At 44.8% G+C, this 13,830-nt stretch overlaps 1 protein-coding gene across 3 annotated transcripts in view; it reads left to right on the top strand.

Moving 5' to 3' along the window:
• Positions 1-13,830, top strand: part of LIMK1 (LIM domain kinase 1) — a 62,091-nt gene that overhangs the window by 34,186 nt on the left and 14,075 nt on the right. For all 3 annotated transcript variants that reach the window (XM_075594501.1, XM_075594502.1, XM_075594503.1), the window contains 5 exons: positions 6,792-6,930; positions 7,539-7,648; positions 9,754-9,921; positions 11,797-11,902; positions 11,988-12,112. In XM_075594501.1, the coding sequence (XP_075450616.1) occupies positions 6,792-6,930; positions 7,539-7,648; positions 9,754-9,921; positions 11,797-11,902; positions 11,988-12,112 (648 nt within the window). The remainder of the gene's footprint in view (positions 1-6,791; positions 6,931-7,538; positions 7,649-9,753; positions 9,922-11,796; positions 11,903-11,987; positions 12,113-13,830) is intronic.

The following is a 13,830-nucleotide window of genomic DNA, read 5'->3' as shown; positions in this document are numbered from 1 at the left end:
ATATTATGAGACGCAGGGTAGCACAGAGTTCATGATGCATTAACTTTTCATTCAATGAATGGAAATGACATAATTGTTAATTATGCATTACCCTGCTTCTCCTGTGCACACACCACCACCACAGGTCTCCCTCTATATAAACTCACTCCTATCTTTATCTATCTATCTATCTATCTATCTATCTATCTATCTATCTATCTATCTATCTATCTATCTATCTATCTATCTATCATCTGTGTGGGTGTGTGTATGTCTATACTGTATCTGTAACCCAGACACGCAGTCAGTGGTTATAATGCAGCCCACATACAGAGCTATGCTGCAGGCTGCGGTATTGCTGGTTTCCAGGGATACTCATGGTTGGCCAGCTCAGTGTCTCTGCAGGAACCAGGACAATAGGATGACGAGAGCTGTCTCTTAAAGGGAAAGTGCACCCACAAAAGCATTGCTGTGTTAACCCTTTCCTGGGCCAAGGAGAGCCAAAATGCATTGCTACAGTATGCTTTTCTGGCTCATTGTGCCAGAAGCACCCGCAATAGATTGTTATATTAACCCTTTCCTTAACAAGGAATACCCAGAGTGTTGGTATGTTAGCGCTTTACTTTTTCAGAAATACCCCCACTGCATTATTATAGTAAGTAACCCCCTCCTTTTGCCAGGAATACCCACAATGCACTGTTATATTAACCCTTTCCTGGGCTCGAGATTCCTCGATGCACAATGCATTGCCCTCTTGATCCTTTCCTCATTCCGGATACCCACAGTGCAAGGCTGTATTATTAACCCTTTCTATTGTACTGGATTTGGAGCACTCATGGTACCAGGTATATCGTTTTTATCAAGACAATTGGAGTGCCTGGATATTCTCTCCTTTTAACCCTTCCTTTTGACATCTAAAGTCAATGTATTGTTATTTTATTCGCGATCGGCGCGTCAAACAACCACAATGCATTGCTTTCTAACCATCATCTACCACGGACAACTACAGTGCATTGCATGTTTAACTCTTCAGCTAATATCGACACCTATAATGCCCTGTTACAATAATTTTGAACAAAGTGTGAAATGCCCACAAAGTATATAAAAACATTGCTTGATTTATTACCACCTTGCTGTGCAAAGAAGTAGCTCCAGTTTATCAACCTGAGGCTGCCTTTTATTTTTGAGTCAGACCTTTTTCTCTCTGTACCCCTCTTTTCTCAATAGAAAAAATAAAGCTTTGAATACCAGCATTAAAAAAAAAAGCAAAAACAAAAAAACACCACTGGCTCAATTTTATTCCAAAAGGCTTTATACAGCCTTATATCAATCCATGGAACTCCCACAATGCAATGCTGGGTTAACACCTTCCTACAGTATGTGATGAGCCTCCGCAATACAGTGCTGCATTTACATGGGCAAAGGGTTCCCACAGTGGTCCATTCACACACACAATGCCTGACTTTGTTATTAAGTACTGTACTTGTGCTATAGATAACCAAACTGCATTGCTTTTTAATGTGTTATAGGTGAGTCCTTCCCCTACCTGTGTGTGACCATAGCAAATGAAAGAGCCCTTCTCATGTGTGACACGAACACATACTGAGTGTTACCCTGTCCTTGTGTGTGACACTAATACATACTGAGAGTTCCCCTTCTACTTGTGTGTGACACTAACACATACTGAGAAATCCCCTGTACTTCTGTGTGACACTGACACATACGACAATAACACATACAGACAGTTCCACTTGTACTTGTGTGTGACACTAACACATACTGACAGTTGCCCTGTACTTGTGTATGACACTAACACAATCTGACAGTTGCCCTGTACTTCTGTGTGACACTGACACATACAACAGTAACACATACTTAGATTTCCACTTGTACTTGTGTGTGACACTAATGCATACTGAGACTTCCCCCTGTCCTTGTGTGTCACACTAACACATACTGGAGATTGCCCCGTCCTTGTGTGTCACACTGACACATACTGAGAGTGGACATTGATCCAATGCGTCCAGGTCACAGCTCGCAACAGATCTCGCGGGAACTCAATTGATAAAAATGTACAAAGCTTTACTCAGGACATACTGAAAAATACAAAATGTTCCTTCCAAGCATTTCACGCCAAATGGCGCTTTCTCAAGGAGTCACACATACTGAGAGTGCCCCATCCTTGTGTTTATACAAACACATACTGAGAGTGCCCCATCCTTGTGTTTCACACTAGTACATACTGAGAGTGCCCCATCCTTGTGTTTCACACTAGTACATACTGTGAGTGCCCCATCCTTGTGTGTGACACTGACACATACTGAGAGTGCCCCATCCTTGTGTGTGACACTGACACATACTGAGAGTGTGGCATCCATACTGTTGGAAGTACTATTATTCACCCAGTAGCCCAAGCACACTGCCTAGGGGTCACACTCAACTCCTCTCTCACACATTCAAAACGTTTCTAAAACCTGTCGCTTTTTCTCCGCAATATTACAAAGATACGCCCTTTCCTATGTTGCTCGACTGCTAGAACTCTGACTCGGGCCCTCATTCTCTCCCGTCTTGATTACTGTAACCTCCTGCTGTTCGGCCTTCCTGCCTCCCACCTGTCCCCCCTACAATCTATCCTAAAGGCTGCTGCCAGAATCACTTTACTCTTTCCTAAATCTGTCTCAGCGTCTCCCCTCCTGAAATTCTTCTCCTGGCTTCCTATCAAATCCTGTATCACACACTCAATTCTCCTCCTCACTTTTAAAGCTTTACACTCTTCTGCCCCTCCTTACATCTCAGCCCTAATTTCTCGCTATACACCATCCCGGCTCTTGCGTTCTGCTCGAGGATGTCTTCTCTCTACCCCCTTTGTATCTAAAGCCCTCTCCCACCTTAAACCTTTCTCACTTACCTCCCCACACCTCTGGAATGCCCTTCCCCTCAATACCCGACTAGCACCCTCTCTATCCACATTTAAGACCCACCTTAAGACACTTGCTTAAAGAAGCATATGAGTAGCACCGTGGCTAATAATATACACATGATACATAAAGCTTGGCCCCTTGCAGACACACTTACCAGAACGCCCTCCTACTGTCTCTGTACGTTCTTCCTACCAATTCGATTGTTAGCTCCTCGGAGCAGGGACTCCTCGTAAATGTTACTTATGTCTGAAGCACTTATTCCCATGATCTGTTATTTGTATTATTTGTTATTTATATAATTGTCATGTGTATTACTACTGTGAAACGCTATGTACATTAATGGCGCTATATAAATAAAGACATGCATACATCGTTGTGTGTGACACTGACACATACTGAGAGTGCTCCTGTCCTTGTGTTTCACACTAGCCCACACTGAGGAAGCCTCTCCTACTGTATGATTGTAGAATAGAGACAGAGAAAGTGTGTGTGCATTGTGATACTAAGACAGCTTGGGATGTACTGTATTACACATACAATGTATGATGGGCTTCTGCAGCTTCACTTCCTCTCGCTACAAGAAAATAGGAAGAGCTCTATAAATTCACATCTCCCGCCTCCACAATCCTACATGCACAAAACTCAAGAGACTCAAATCTGTCGTGGATACTAGAGTGAGCAAAATTCTGTTGGTCTCTGTTTTTCTTCCCTAGATCCCTGTTCTCCTTAGTATAAATTTTTTTTGCATATCGCTGGTAATTTACGCTGTGCTGAAAATAGACTTTGAGGCACCATGAGTTGCTTGCAATCTAATTTTGGAGGCACAGAGGACTACCAGCCAATAGTTAGTGAGCAGTCTTCTGGCACTAGGTACCTTACTGCGCTGGAAGACACCCGCTTTCTACATTTTGCCCATAGTAAAAAAGGAGCGGATGCCGGGAATCAAGCTGGGTTCCCCTGAGATATTACCACCAAGTCCATTCAGCTATTTCTACTGCCCCATCGATTATGTCGATGGATAACACGCCTCTCTTCTGCACTGTACTTCCTCCCTGTGTCATTCTATATAACAGCTTTAAACACCATCTAGTGTGAGATGTCAGGAACTGCTGCTCATATTTTACCGTGGGGTTGTGTGTCTCAATCTCTGTATGTTTGCTATTAAAGTCACGTTAACAAAGGGAGGGTGCATGGAGGTGGCTGCGTGTCTCTGAACTATAATTGTTAAGGGCTGTGGAATTGATGGGCATTTTATAAATGCAAGATGTTGTTTTACTTTTAACTAGGTATGTGTTGCCCGGGGAATGCTGCATTTTGAGGTCCAGGGAGGTAACGTGACTTGTTCAAGGTCACATGGAGGTGACACCGAGATTTGAATCAGGCTTCAAACACAGTGTTATTGTCTCAGAGTCAGTGTCTTTACTCACTGAGCCATTGAGACACTGAGCCACTCCTTCATCCCACAGCAGAAGTATCCTCACCACGTCCTGAGACACACACACTAAGGCTGGCATTATGGTGCTGGCGTCGCTGCTGCACCCGGCAAGCACTCTGCTGTATTTTCTTATGGGAGCTACCCCCGGGCCTGCGCGCCTGCAGGCGGAGATGCGCGATGACGCGGCCGCGTTTTGAAAATACAACACATTTTGTATTTCACGGCGGCTGCACGTGAGCGGGTTCAGCCGACGAGGGCGATCAGCTTGGTGACGTGTCTGCCACACCCCCGTAACGTGTCTCCTATCTCCTGCAGCCAAGTTCACAAATCGCTTGGGCTGCAGGAGTACGCGCGGTGGCACGCTAGTTCTCACGCGGCCACGCAGGGACCATAATTCCCGCCTAACACATCTCTTGTCTGCTTGCTAAAAGTTCATTTCAGTGAGACTACTCCTGACATGCAACTCAAGGAGTTTTACAAAGATCTCTCATTACAAAAATAGTTTGCCATGATATTTCATAACAAGATATGCCGGGGTCTATGTATCAACGCACAGATAAACTCGTTTGATGCAATTCACCAATTTTGCTCCCAAATTGCGTCATACTATAGGCACCAAACTTGCTGCTCCAGTTCCTTACACACGGCTCCGATTTTTAAGCAAGAATGGTAACGTCACTTCATACCGGGCGGACTTTTGGCGAAGATTGAAAGTAGAAAACGGCAGAATTGTATACATCTCATTCATAATTCCTAACTCCCAGTATTGACATGCCCCCAAAAAACATGACGCGCATGGCGCAAAAACTGGAGCAAAGTCCCTGATATATTGGTGCAAAGAGGCGCAATATGGTCACATTTCAGTTTAAAATTGCTTTCGTACATAGACCGCACGAACCCTTACTTGGAGTTAAAAGTCCGGGGGAGAAAAAGTCGCCTCCATTGCTAAATGGGGTCCTGAGTTTCCAACACTGTCACCTGTCTCTGTCCTTCTGTCGCTATGCTTGTTCTGTCCCTTCTCTCTCCTGTCTCTTCCTATGTGCCCTTCTCCCTTTTGTCTCTGTCCTCTTGTCACTGCCTCCCATACCACGACTATCCTTCCCTTTTCTTTGGCTCTGTATCTGCCTTTTTCCTGATGTACAGCATGCAAGAGAAAATCCTGAAGTCACTGGAAGCAGGAGACAGAATTGATGTCACGCTTAAAAAAAAATTGTTACAGTGTAATTCACGCTATTTGTACTAGATACATTTTTAAGTAAGCAACTTGTTTTACTCATGGCAATTATGTAGCTCCGTAACTGTACCTCGATCTAGCCCAGGGTTTTTCAACAGAGGTTCCTAGGAACTCTTGGGTTCCCCCGGGCATCCTTAAGGGGTTCCGTGCAATTTCCAGGTCATTGGAAAATGGTACCAATTACTGAAGAATTTACAATGCATGTGATCACAGACGCGCTGTTAGAGAGGGTTGGGGTTCTTTACAATGCATCTGATCTCAGACGCGCTATTAGAGAGGGTTGGGGTTCCATACAATGCATCTGATCTCAGACGCGCTATTAGAGAGGGTTGGGGTTCCTTACAATGCATCTGATCTCAGATGCGCTATTAGAGAGGGTTGGGGTTCCATACAATGCATCTGATCTCAGACGCGCTATTAGAGAGGGTTGGGGTTCTGCAGAATCTCACAATATAATGATAGGATTCTTTAACCAAAAAAAGGTTGGAAATCACTGATCTCGCCATGTCTTGCTCTTTGAAGACAACAAGACAGCTGTGCTGCAGTGAGAAAAAGTTACAGGGTAACCTACAGTACAGTAGGTTGGCTAAGGAAGAAGCTGGAGAATAGAATAGCGAGAGGAATAATGACTTGATGATGAGGGCAGCTATTAAACAGGCAGGGAAAGAGGACGAGTGGAAGCAGGATACTACCGGAGACCGAACCTTGCAAGGGCAAAATCCATAAATATGTTCTTGCTGAATTGTGACTGCTTTTACTTTATTGCAACTTTGGTATTCGTTCTTAGGCCGCGCTCATGGTGGCGGCGTCGCTACGTGCACGTGCTGGCGTCCTACTGTAGTTCCTCAAGTGCGCTGTAGCGCATCGACGCGGCTACATTTTGGCCCGACAAGAAAATTTGGGATTTCGGGCTGCAGTCGCGTGACGTCAGCGTCACGTGAGCTGGTTCAGCCAATGAGGGTGAACCAGCCTTGTGACGCATCCCTGACACATTAGCCACATTCCTGCTCGCCTCCCCAATCTCCTGCAGCCCAGCACATCGCTGGGGTTGCAGGAGTGCATGCGGTGGTGCGCACCCGCGCCGCCACCATGAGCGAGGCCTTAGGTGACACTGCAACATTTATCTTCCAAAACATTGGACTGCCCTGGCCAAATCAGTACTGTGGACAGATCTGCCCTTATTGCCCTCTAGCTTCAGGTCTGACATACTTCTCTGCTACAGGTGCAGCGACTGCGGAGTGTCCCTGTCTCACCGGTACTATGAGAAGGACGGGAGGCTGTTCTGCAAGAAGCACTACTGGGCGCGCTTTGGGGGGATGTGCCATGGCTGCTCTGAGCACATCACCAAGGGACTGGTTATGGTAAGTACCCAGCTGCATGAAGGTGCCACCTGGGTGCATCGATTTTAATGATCTCAGCAGAGCAATGCTTCCAAAGGGTTAAAACAGATGTGCACAGTGGCCTGAAGTGTGGTTGTACTTGGGAGGGCAGAGTACCACTACCTTAGGGAGATGCCATAATATTTAAATGCGATCGTAATTGTACTATTTATTTTTCAAAATATACCTCAATGTACAGTTAAATGTATTAATAAAATGTTTTCTGTTACCTAAATACTTTCTTAAAATGTATACTTTCTGTAAGTTTGAGATATTTGAGTAGACAAAATGGCTGCCGATGCCAACCTCAGTTTGGTGGCCAATAGAAAGCTGCAACGTCTTCGAGAGAGGACATTGCAGCTTTCCTCTTGGTGACCCTGTGGCCTAAGTATAATGAAATACCTCTAGCTCCTGGGCCGGTTCGATCGACTCTGGTAAATCCCATAAAAAATTATAATATATGGGAGATTGCTGTATTATTTTTCTGCTTTGTTCTTTATTAAGATTCCCTAAAACTCAGTACATGTCAGTGGAAGGTCTCCCTCCTTCCCCTCCTTCCATCTCCCTGATACAAGCTTTTTCTCTGACAGGTGGCAGGAGAGCACAAGTATCACCCCGATTGCTTCCAATGTGGGCGCTGCGGGGATTTCATCGGAGACGGGGAGACGTACGCTCTGGTGGAAAGGTCTAAGCTATACTGGTGAGGCTGATGGGGCATATGTGTGATGGCGGCAGCCTAACCCCTTGAGAGCAGAAGGAGCAGCAGGGTTAATTATTTTCCCTAAAAGAGAGTCTGGCTGTGTTTTCCTTTGCATTGTACGCCTGTAAAGGCTGTCTCACTGCCTGAGGTTTTTTGTCAACGTATCAATAGACGTTGCCACCTGGAGTCCCGAGATTATATTGCTTTTAAAATAAAGAAGCTCACTTTTTTTTTTTAACATCAACTGTTCAAAAAAAATTGGCTAATCCATCCCCCCAAAAATATCGTCATCACCAGAGAGGACTCCGCACTCCTCCACGCTGGAACGCATATGGGACAGGAATTTGGAGTAACCTGTCTATGTTAGAACAAGCTCCAGTTGGCCATATGTATCAGGGGGCATTGCTGATGGCTTAATTTTTCGCATTTCGCCCTGAGTCAAGGTTCCCCGAAACTGCGCGGTTGAGTGGAAGATGTGGAGACCTTTTCCATTCCCCTCCTAGATTCCCCTAGATCAAGTTATAAAGAATGAAGAAGATAAAATATTTTGCAGTCACATTCTGTGACCTCAACAGCTTTAAATTGGATCCCTATTGATCCATACAATCAAATGAATGTAATGTTTATTCATTGAGTATATACGGGTCTTCACTAGCTACCATGGGATGTAGCTGTCCAATACATACGTCCGTATATAATGAGGCTGGGCATATGCATACTGTGAACCTCCTATGCTATCCTACGTTCACAGAAGTAAAAGTAGCCCCTACACACAGATTTTGCCCAGATCTGCTGTGTTCTCTCTGTGTGGGGCGCATTCCTGCGGTAAGGATGTCTTGAACGTTGTTTTTTGGGGATTGGAGAGAATTTAGGATGTAAACATTAGGGAACTTTAGTGAGGTAGGGAGGGAGGGAGAGGGGGGACCTTCATGATGAAGGTCCTATATTGAGGACCGAAACGTTGGATCTTTGTGTACTAATAACCAATACTCTGATTTCTGCACTTACCTGCAATATGCTTGCTTTACTTTGAGCCTTGCGTTTGGGTAACGTATGCCTCTATCTGATTTTTATGGTTTGTGCACTTGCCGTTATTAGCCAATCACTAGGTGGGCCTACTGTTATCTCAATTTGATATATACAACACATGAAGCATTAGACAGTGGAAAGTATTCTATGATGTTCTTTATTGCACAGTAGAATGTATATTTTTAGAGGAAAGCCTGTAAAATCCCGTTTTTAAAGGATTTGGTTGAAATAAAGTGCCCCAAAAATATTGCACGTCCCTTACCGGCATATCCGCTTCCAAGGACACAGATCAATGCCATTTGTTAATTTTGGAAAAATGTGAGTTCTATTGAAAAAGTTTTAGACTTCCATCGGGGAGACTAATGAAACCTTTGAGACGCTGGTGAGATAGGTTTGCTTTGCTTACAGACAGGAAGCTGCCAAGTGGCCTCTTGGAAGAAGGGAAATGCACTATTTTTAAGTAGGTCACTCCAGAACGCGGGAGTCTCCTCGTGTTGGATTATCCCAGTCCTGATCTTGGAAATCCCCCGATTCAGACATTTCCTCTAATAAGAGGAGCAACCAACAAAATGATTTTACAGTAAAGCGTGTGATTGGGGTAAAAAAACAAAAGGGAAAGCAAAAACACAATTAGGCCCGTCTATATGAGACTGCGCTTTTTTCAAGGTTGCAATGACCAACGAAGATTACTTATTTTGCCCAAATTATATAATAATAATAGCATGTTCTTGTATAGCGCTGCTAGTTTTACAGAGACATTTTGCAGACACAGGTCCCTGCCCAGTAGAGCTTACAATCTATGTTTTTGGTGCCTGAGGCACAGGGAGATAAAGTGACTTGCCCAAGATCACAAGGAGCCGACACTGGGAATTGAACCAGGTTCTCCTGATTCAAACTCAGTGGCCACTCCTTTTCCCTTATATGATTTAAAATGTTTCTCTTTATAGGGGTTTAAATGGGAAGCGATATGTACAATAGATCTGGTATAGGGTTTTTATATTTATTATGAGCGGTGCCTATTGTGCAGGAATGCACAGCCAATGACACAAATAGTAACATATCTTTCTGTCTCTCAGTGGGCCATGTTATCAGCTCTCGGCGACTCCAGTGATAGACTCCCCAGCCTCTCGCTCGCCTCACACAGTCAAGCTGGTGACTCTCCCGCCATCGGAGAGCAGGCGCGGTTTGCAGGTCTCCATCACTCCGTCCTGCTCTGAGCACTCCCATACTGTGCGAGTCCGTGAGTAAGTACGCAAGACGCTCACTTATCTCTCGTTGGGGGACACAATTATATCTTGAAGTACTTTGGTCAGGCAAACTGGTACACAAGTGGCTGTTGTTAATGGCAATGAACACACAACAATCACTACCTACAGATGTAGCAGAAGGTTTCATTGTATTATGGCAGGAAATGTCAACATACTTGGCAATGTCAGGTGCCACGTATACAGTATACTGTACACAACTATTTGTTACTGCAGCAAACATACTCATACCCACAGCTATGACATACTCAACTACCTCTTAGGCTATGTCCATAGTAATTTTGAGCCTTGCGGAGTGAGTGCTTTCCCTGGCCATGGTACGTGGCGCCGTCCGTGGGCGTGTCTGGGGGCGTACCAGTGACGTCACGGAGCTCCAGTGACCGGCCTGTCGCGCCAAGAAATCAGTTTAAACTGATTTTGTGCGCAACACGCGCCCACTTCCGCACACGTACGCCCCACGGAAGCAATCACTGCCTTGGGCAGTTTGATCGGTCAGCGTGCGCACGCCTCTGCACAGTCTGCCCAACCATGGGCAGCCTTACTGTTGCATACATGCACACACACGTACCGCTCTCTCACTGACATCTACATACATAATCGTATTTCACGGTGACTTGTCCATATACAACATTTCACTGTCACCGGTATCCAGAGGTATCTCACACTGTCAACGTATCCATCTCACTGTGGCACACATCTGTCTCGCAATACAGCACTCACAATTACATAGCTGTCTCGCACAGTGGCACCCACATACACACTGCACTCACATATAGACGCATATATTTAAATGTTTCAGAAACACTATTTCACAAACAGTACACAGATGTCTGAATATGACACACCCAGTTTGACTAACCCATACACCACTGTCTTTAACTGGGGTACACCCATACACCACTGTCTTTAACTGGGATACACCCATGCACCGCTGTCTTTCACTTACTGGAATACACCCATACACCACTGTCTTTAACAGAGATACACCCATACACCTTTGTATTTCACTGGGATACACCCATACACCGCTGTCTTTAACTGGGATACACCCATACACCTCTGTATTTCACTGGGATACACCCATACACCGCTGTCTTTCACTAGTATACACCCATACACCGCTGTATTTCACTGGGATACACCCATACACCTCTGTCTTTCACACACTGGAATACACCTATACACTGCTGTCTTTCACACACTGGAATACACCCATACACTGCTGTCTTTCACTAGTATACACCCATACACCGCTGTATTTCACTGGGATACACCCATACACTGCTGTCTTTCACTCTCGGGGATACACCTATACACCTCTGTCTTACACTCACTGGGATACACCCAAACACTGCTGTCTTTCACTCTCGGGGATACACCCATACACCTCTGTCTTACACTCACTGGGATACACCCATACACCTCTGTCTTACACTCACAGGGATACACTGCTGTATTTCACTGGGATACACCCATACACCGCTGTTTTTCACTCACATGGATACACCCATACACCACTGTATTTCACTGAGACACTCATACACTGCTGTCTTTCACTGGGATACACCCATACACCGCTGTCTTTCACTGGAATACACCCATACACCGCTGTCTTTCACTGGAATACACCCATACACCACTGTCTTTCACTCACTGGGATACACCCATACACTGCTGTCTTTCACTCACTGGGATACACCCATGCACCGCTGTCTTTCACTGGGATACACCCATACAAAATAGTCTATAGCTGGGACTCCCACATTTGCAGCTGTCTCCTGCTGTCGCGCCCACATACACCGCTATATCTGTGGAGAGTTGTCTAGTTGTGTTGACTCTTGCTATCTCTGGCAGGCTGGATACCGGCTGTCTGAGTCCTGACATCCAAAGCTCAATCCACGTTGGGGACCGAATACTGGAAATTAACGGCACCCCGATCCGCAGCGTCCCCCTGGATGAGGTACACGGTGCTCATGCTTCTCCTCTCTTTTTGCCCCTATCTCTTGGCCTGCTGCATTCTCAGTGATCTCCCTGTTTCCCTTTAGATCGATCTCCTGATACAGGAGACCAGCCGTCTCTTGCAGTTAACCATCGAACACGACCCCCACGAGTCTCCCACACTGCCCACCCCCGGCATAGAGACTGCAGTCAGACGGCAGAGGCCTGTAACGTAAGGAGCTCTCTTGTAATAAAGATAGGCTGCACCGTTTACCAAATACGGCCTTAACCCTTTCAGTTACAGAAGGGCCAGCAACGCAAACGCAAAATGACACACAACTATATTTTACCATGAAAACACACTCATACACAACTAGTTGTTGTAACGGCAGTATACAAGAAATGAAAGGGAGTAACAGAGCACAACCAAAAGTATCCACATTGGAAAAGATAATAATGAAAAGGAAAGTCCGTTTTCCATAACAAAAGGATAATTTATTGGTCATTATAGAAAAAAGTAGCAAGGCATTGCCCTGCCAACGTTTCGCGCGGCAGAGAGCGCTTTATCAAGGTATTTTTATTATGGACAACGTACTTTAATTTGAATGATTATCTTTCCCAATTTGGATACTTCTGGTTGTGCTCTGTTAATCCCTTTTCATTTCTTGTGTCCTGCATCATCATGCCGCAGGCACACTAAGAACCCTTGGAATCCGGACATACATGGACGCTGCAGCATACTAGTGAGTTTTTGCTTGCTACATGTTTTCCTGTTGTGAACTTAGACATTAGGTACTACCTAGGGTGAATCAATTGCTATGGTTTCTGGATAAATTGGGTATTATACCTTCACTTATGATCTGTTGGTTTACCATCCAGGATACCACACCCAGTACCTGTCTTCATTCAACGTTATATCATCAGGGGTTCGCTTTACAAGTATCCATTCATATGTATATTACCATTGCTCTGTATATGGTCTTTACCATTACGCATCTATAGTTGCTAGTTGTTACGGCAGTGAATGCCCAACAATCACTACCTGTACAAGCATATAGACAACTTTCTCTTTCTGTGGCAAACATACTACAGTAATACACATACATACACACAGCTATCTCATTGTATGTATGTATATATGTATGTATGTATAATTGTATTTACTATGTACACAGCGCTTGACAACATTACACAAGGAGGTAAATACAGCACAAACACTGGGAATAAATGCAACAGGTACATTACAGCATAAGGCTACAGGAGACCATGCCCCGAAGAGCTTACAGTCTAAGTGTGATATTGGGAGGCTTACCCACACAGGAGTAAAGAGTGCATTATTACAAGTGCAAACGGGAGGTCAAGTGCATCTAGAATTTGTAGTAGAGGCGTAACATTTTTAGTGAGCTGCTTCTTTTAAGAGGTAGATTTTCAGCTGGGCTTTTAATGGGGAAAGAGAAGGCGCTTGACGAATATTGAGTGGCAAAACATTTGAGAAGTAAGGAGAGATTAGTGAAAAATGTTTGACGGGAGAGGGCTGTGGAAGCATAAAAGAGAGTGAAGAATGTGTGGGAGAAGAGGGTGGTCAACAGTATCGGAAGCTGAGGAGAGGTCAAGAAGAATCCGAATAGAGTGAGCTCCTTGAGATTTGGCAATATGGAGGTACTTTGGTGAGTATGCAGCCTGATTGGAAATGGTCAAGTAGGTTATGAGAGTTAAGAAAGTGAAGAGGCAATACGTTCCTGACGTTTGGAGGCAAAAAGGGAGACAGGGTGATAGTTAGACGAGGAGATAGGCTCTAGGGTGTTTATTCTTTAGAATAAGTCTAACAATAGCTTGTTTAAAAAGAGATGGGAAAGTACCAGAGGACAGAGATGAGTTATGGATGTTAGTGAGGGTGGGGACCATGGTAGAAGCGAGAGGTTTCAGGAGATGGGAGGGAAGGAGGTTGAC

This window comes from Ascaphus truei, chromosome 3, assembly GCF_040206685.1.
Source record: "Ascaphus truei isolate aAscTru1 chromosome 3, aAscTru1.hap1, whole genome shotgun sequence".
NCBI classification, from domain to species: Eukaryota; Metazoa; Chordata; class Amphibia; order Anura; family Ascaphidae; genus Ascaphus; species Ascaphus truei.
This window is presented reverse-complemented; position numbering and strand designations above follow the sequence as displayed.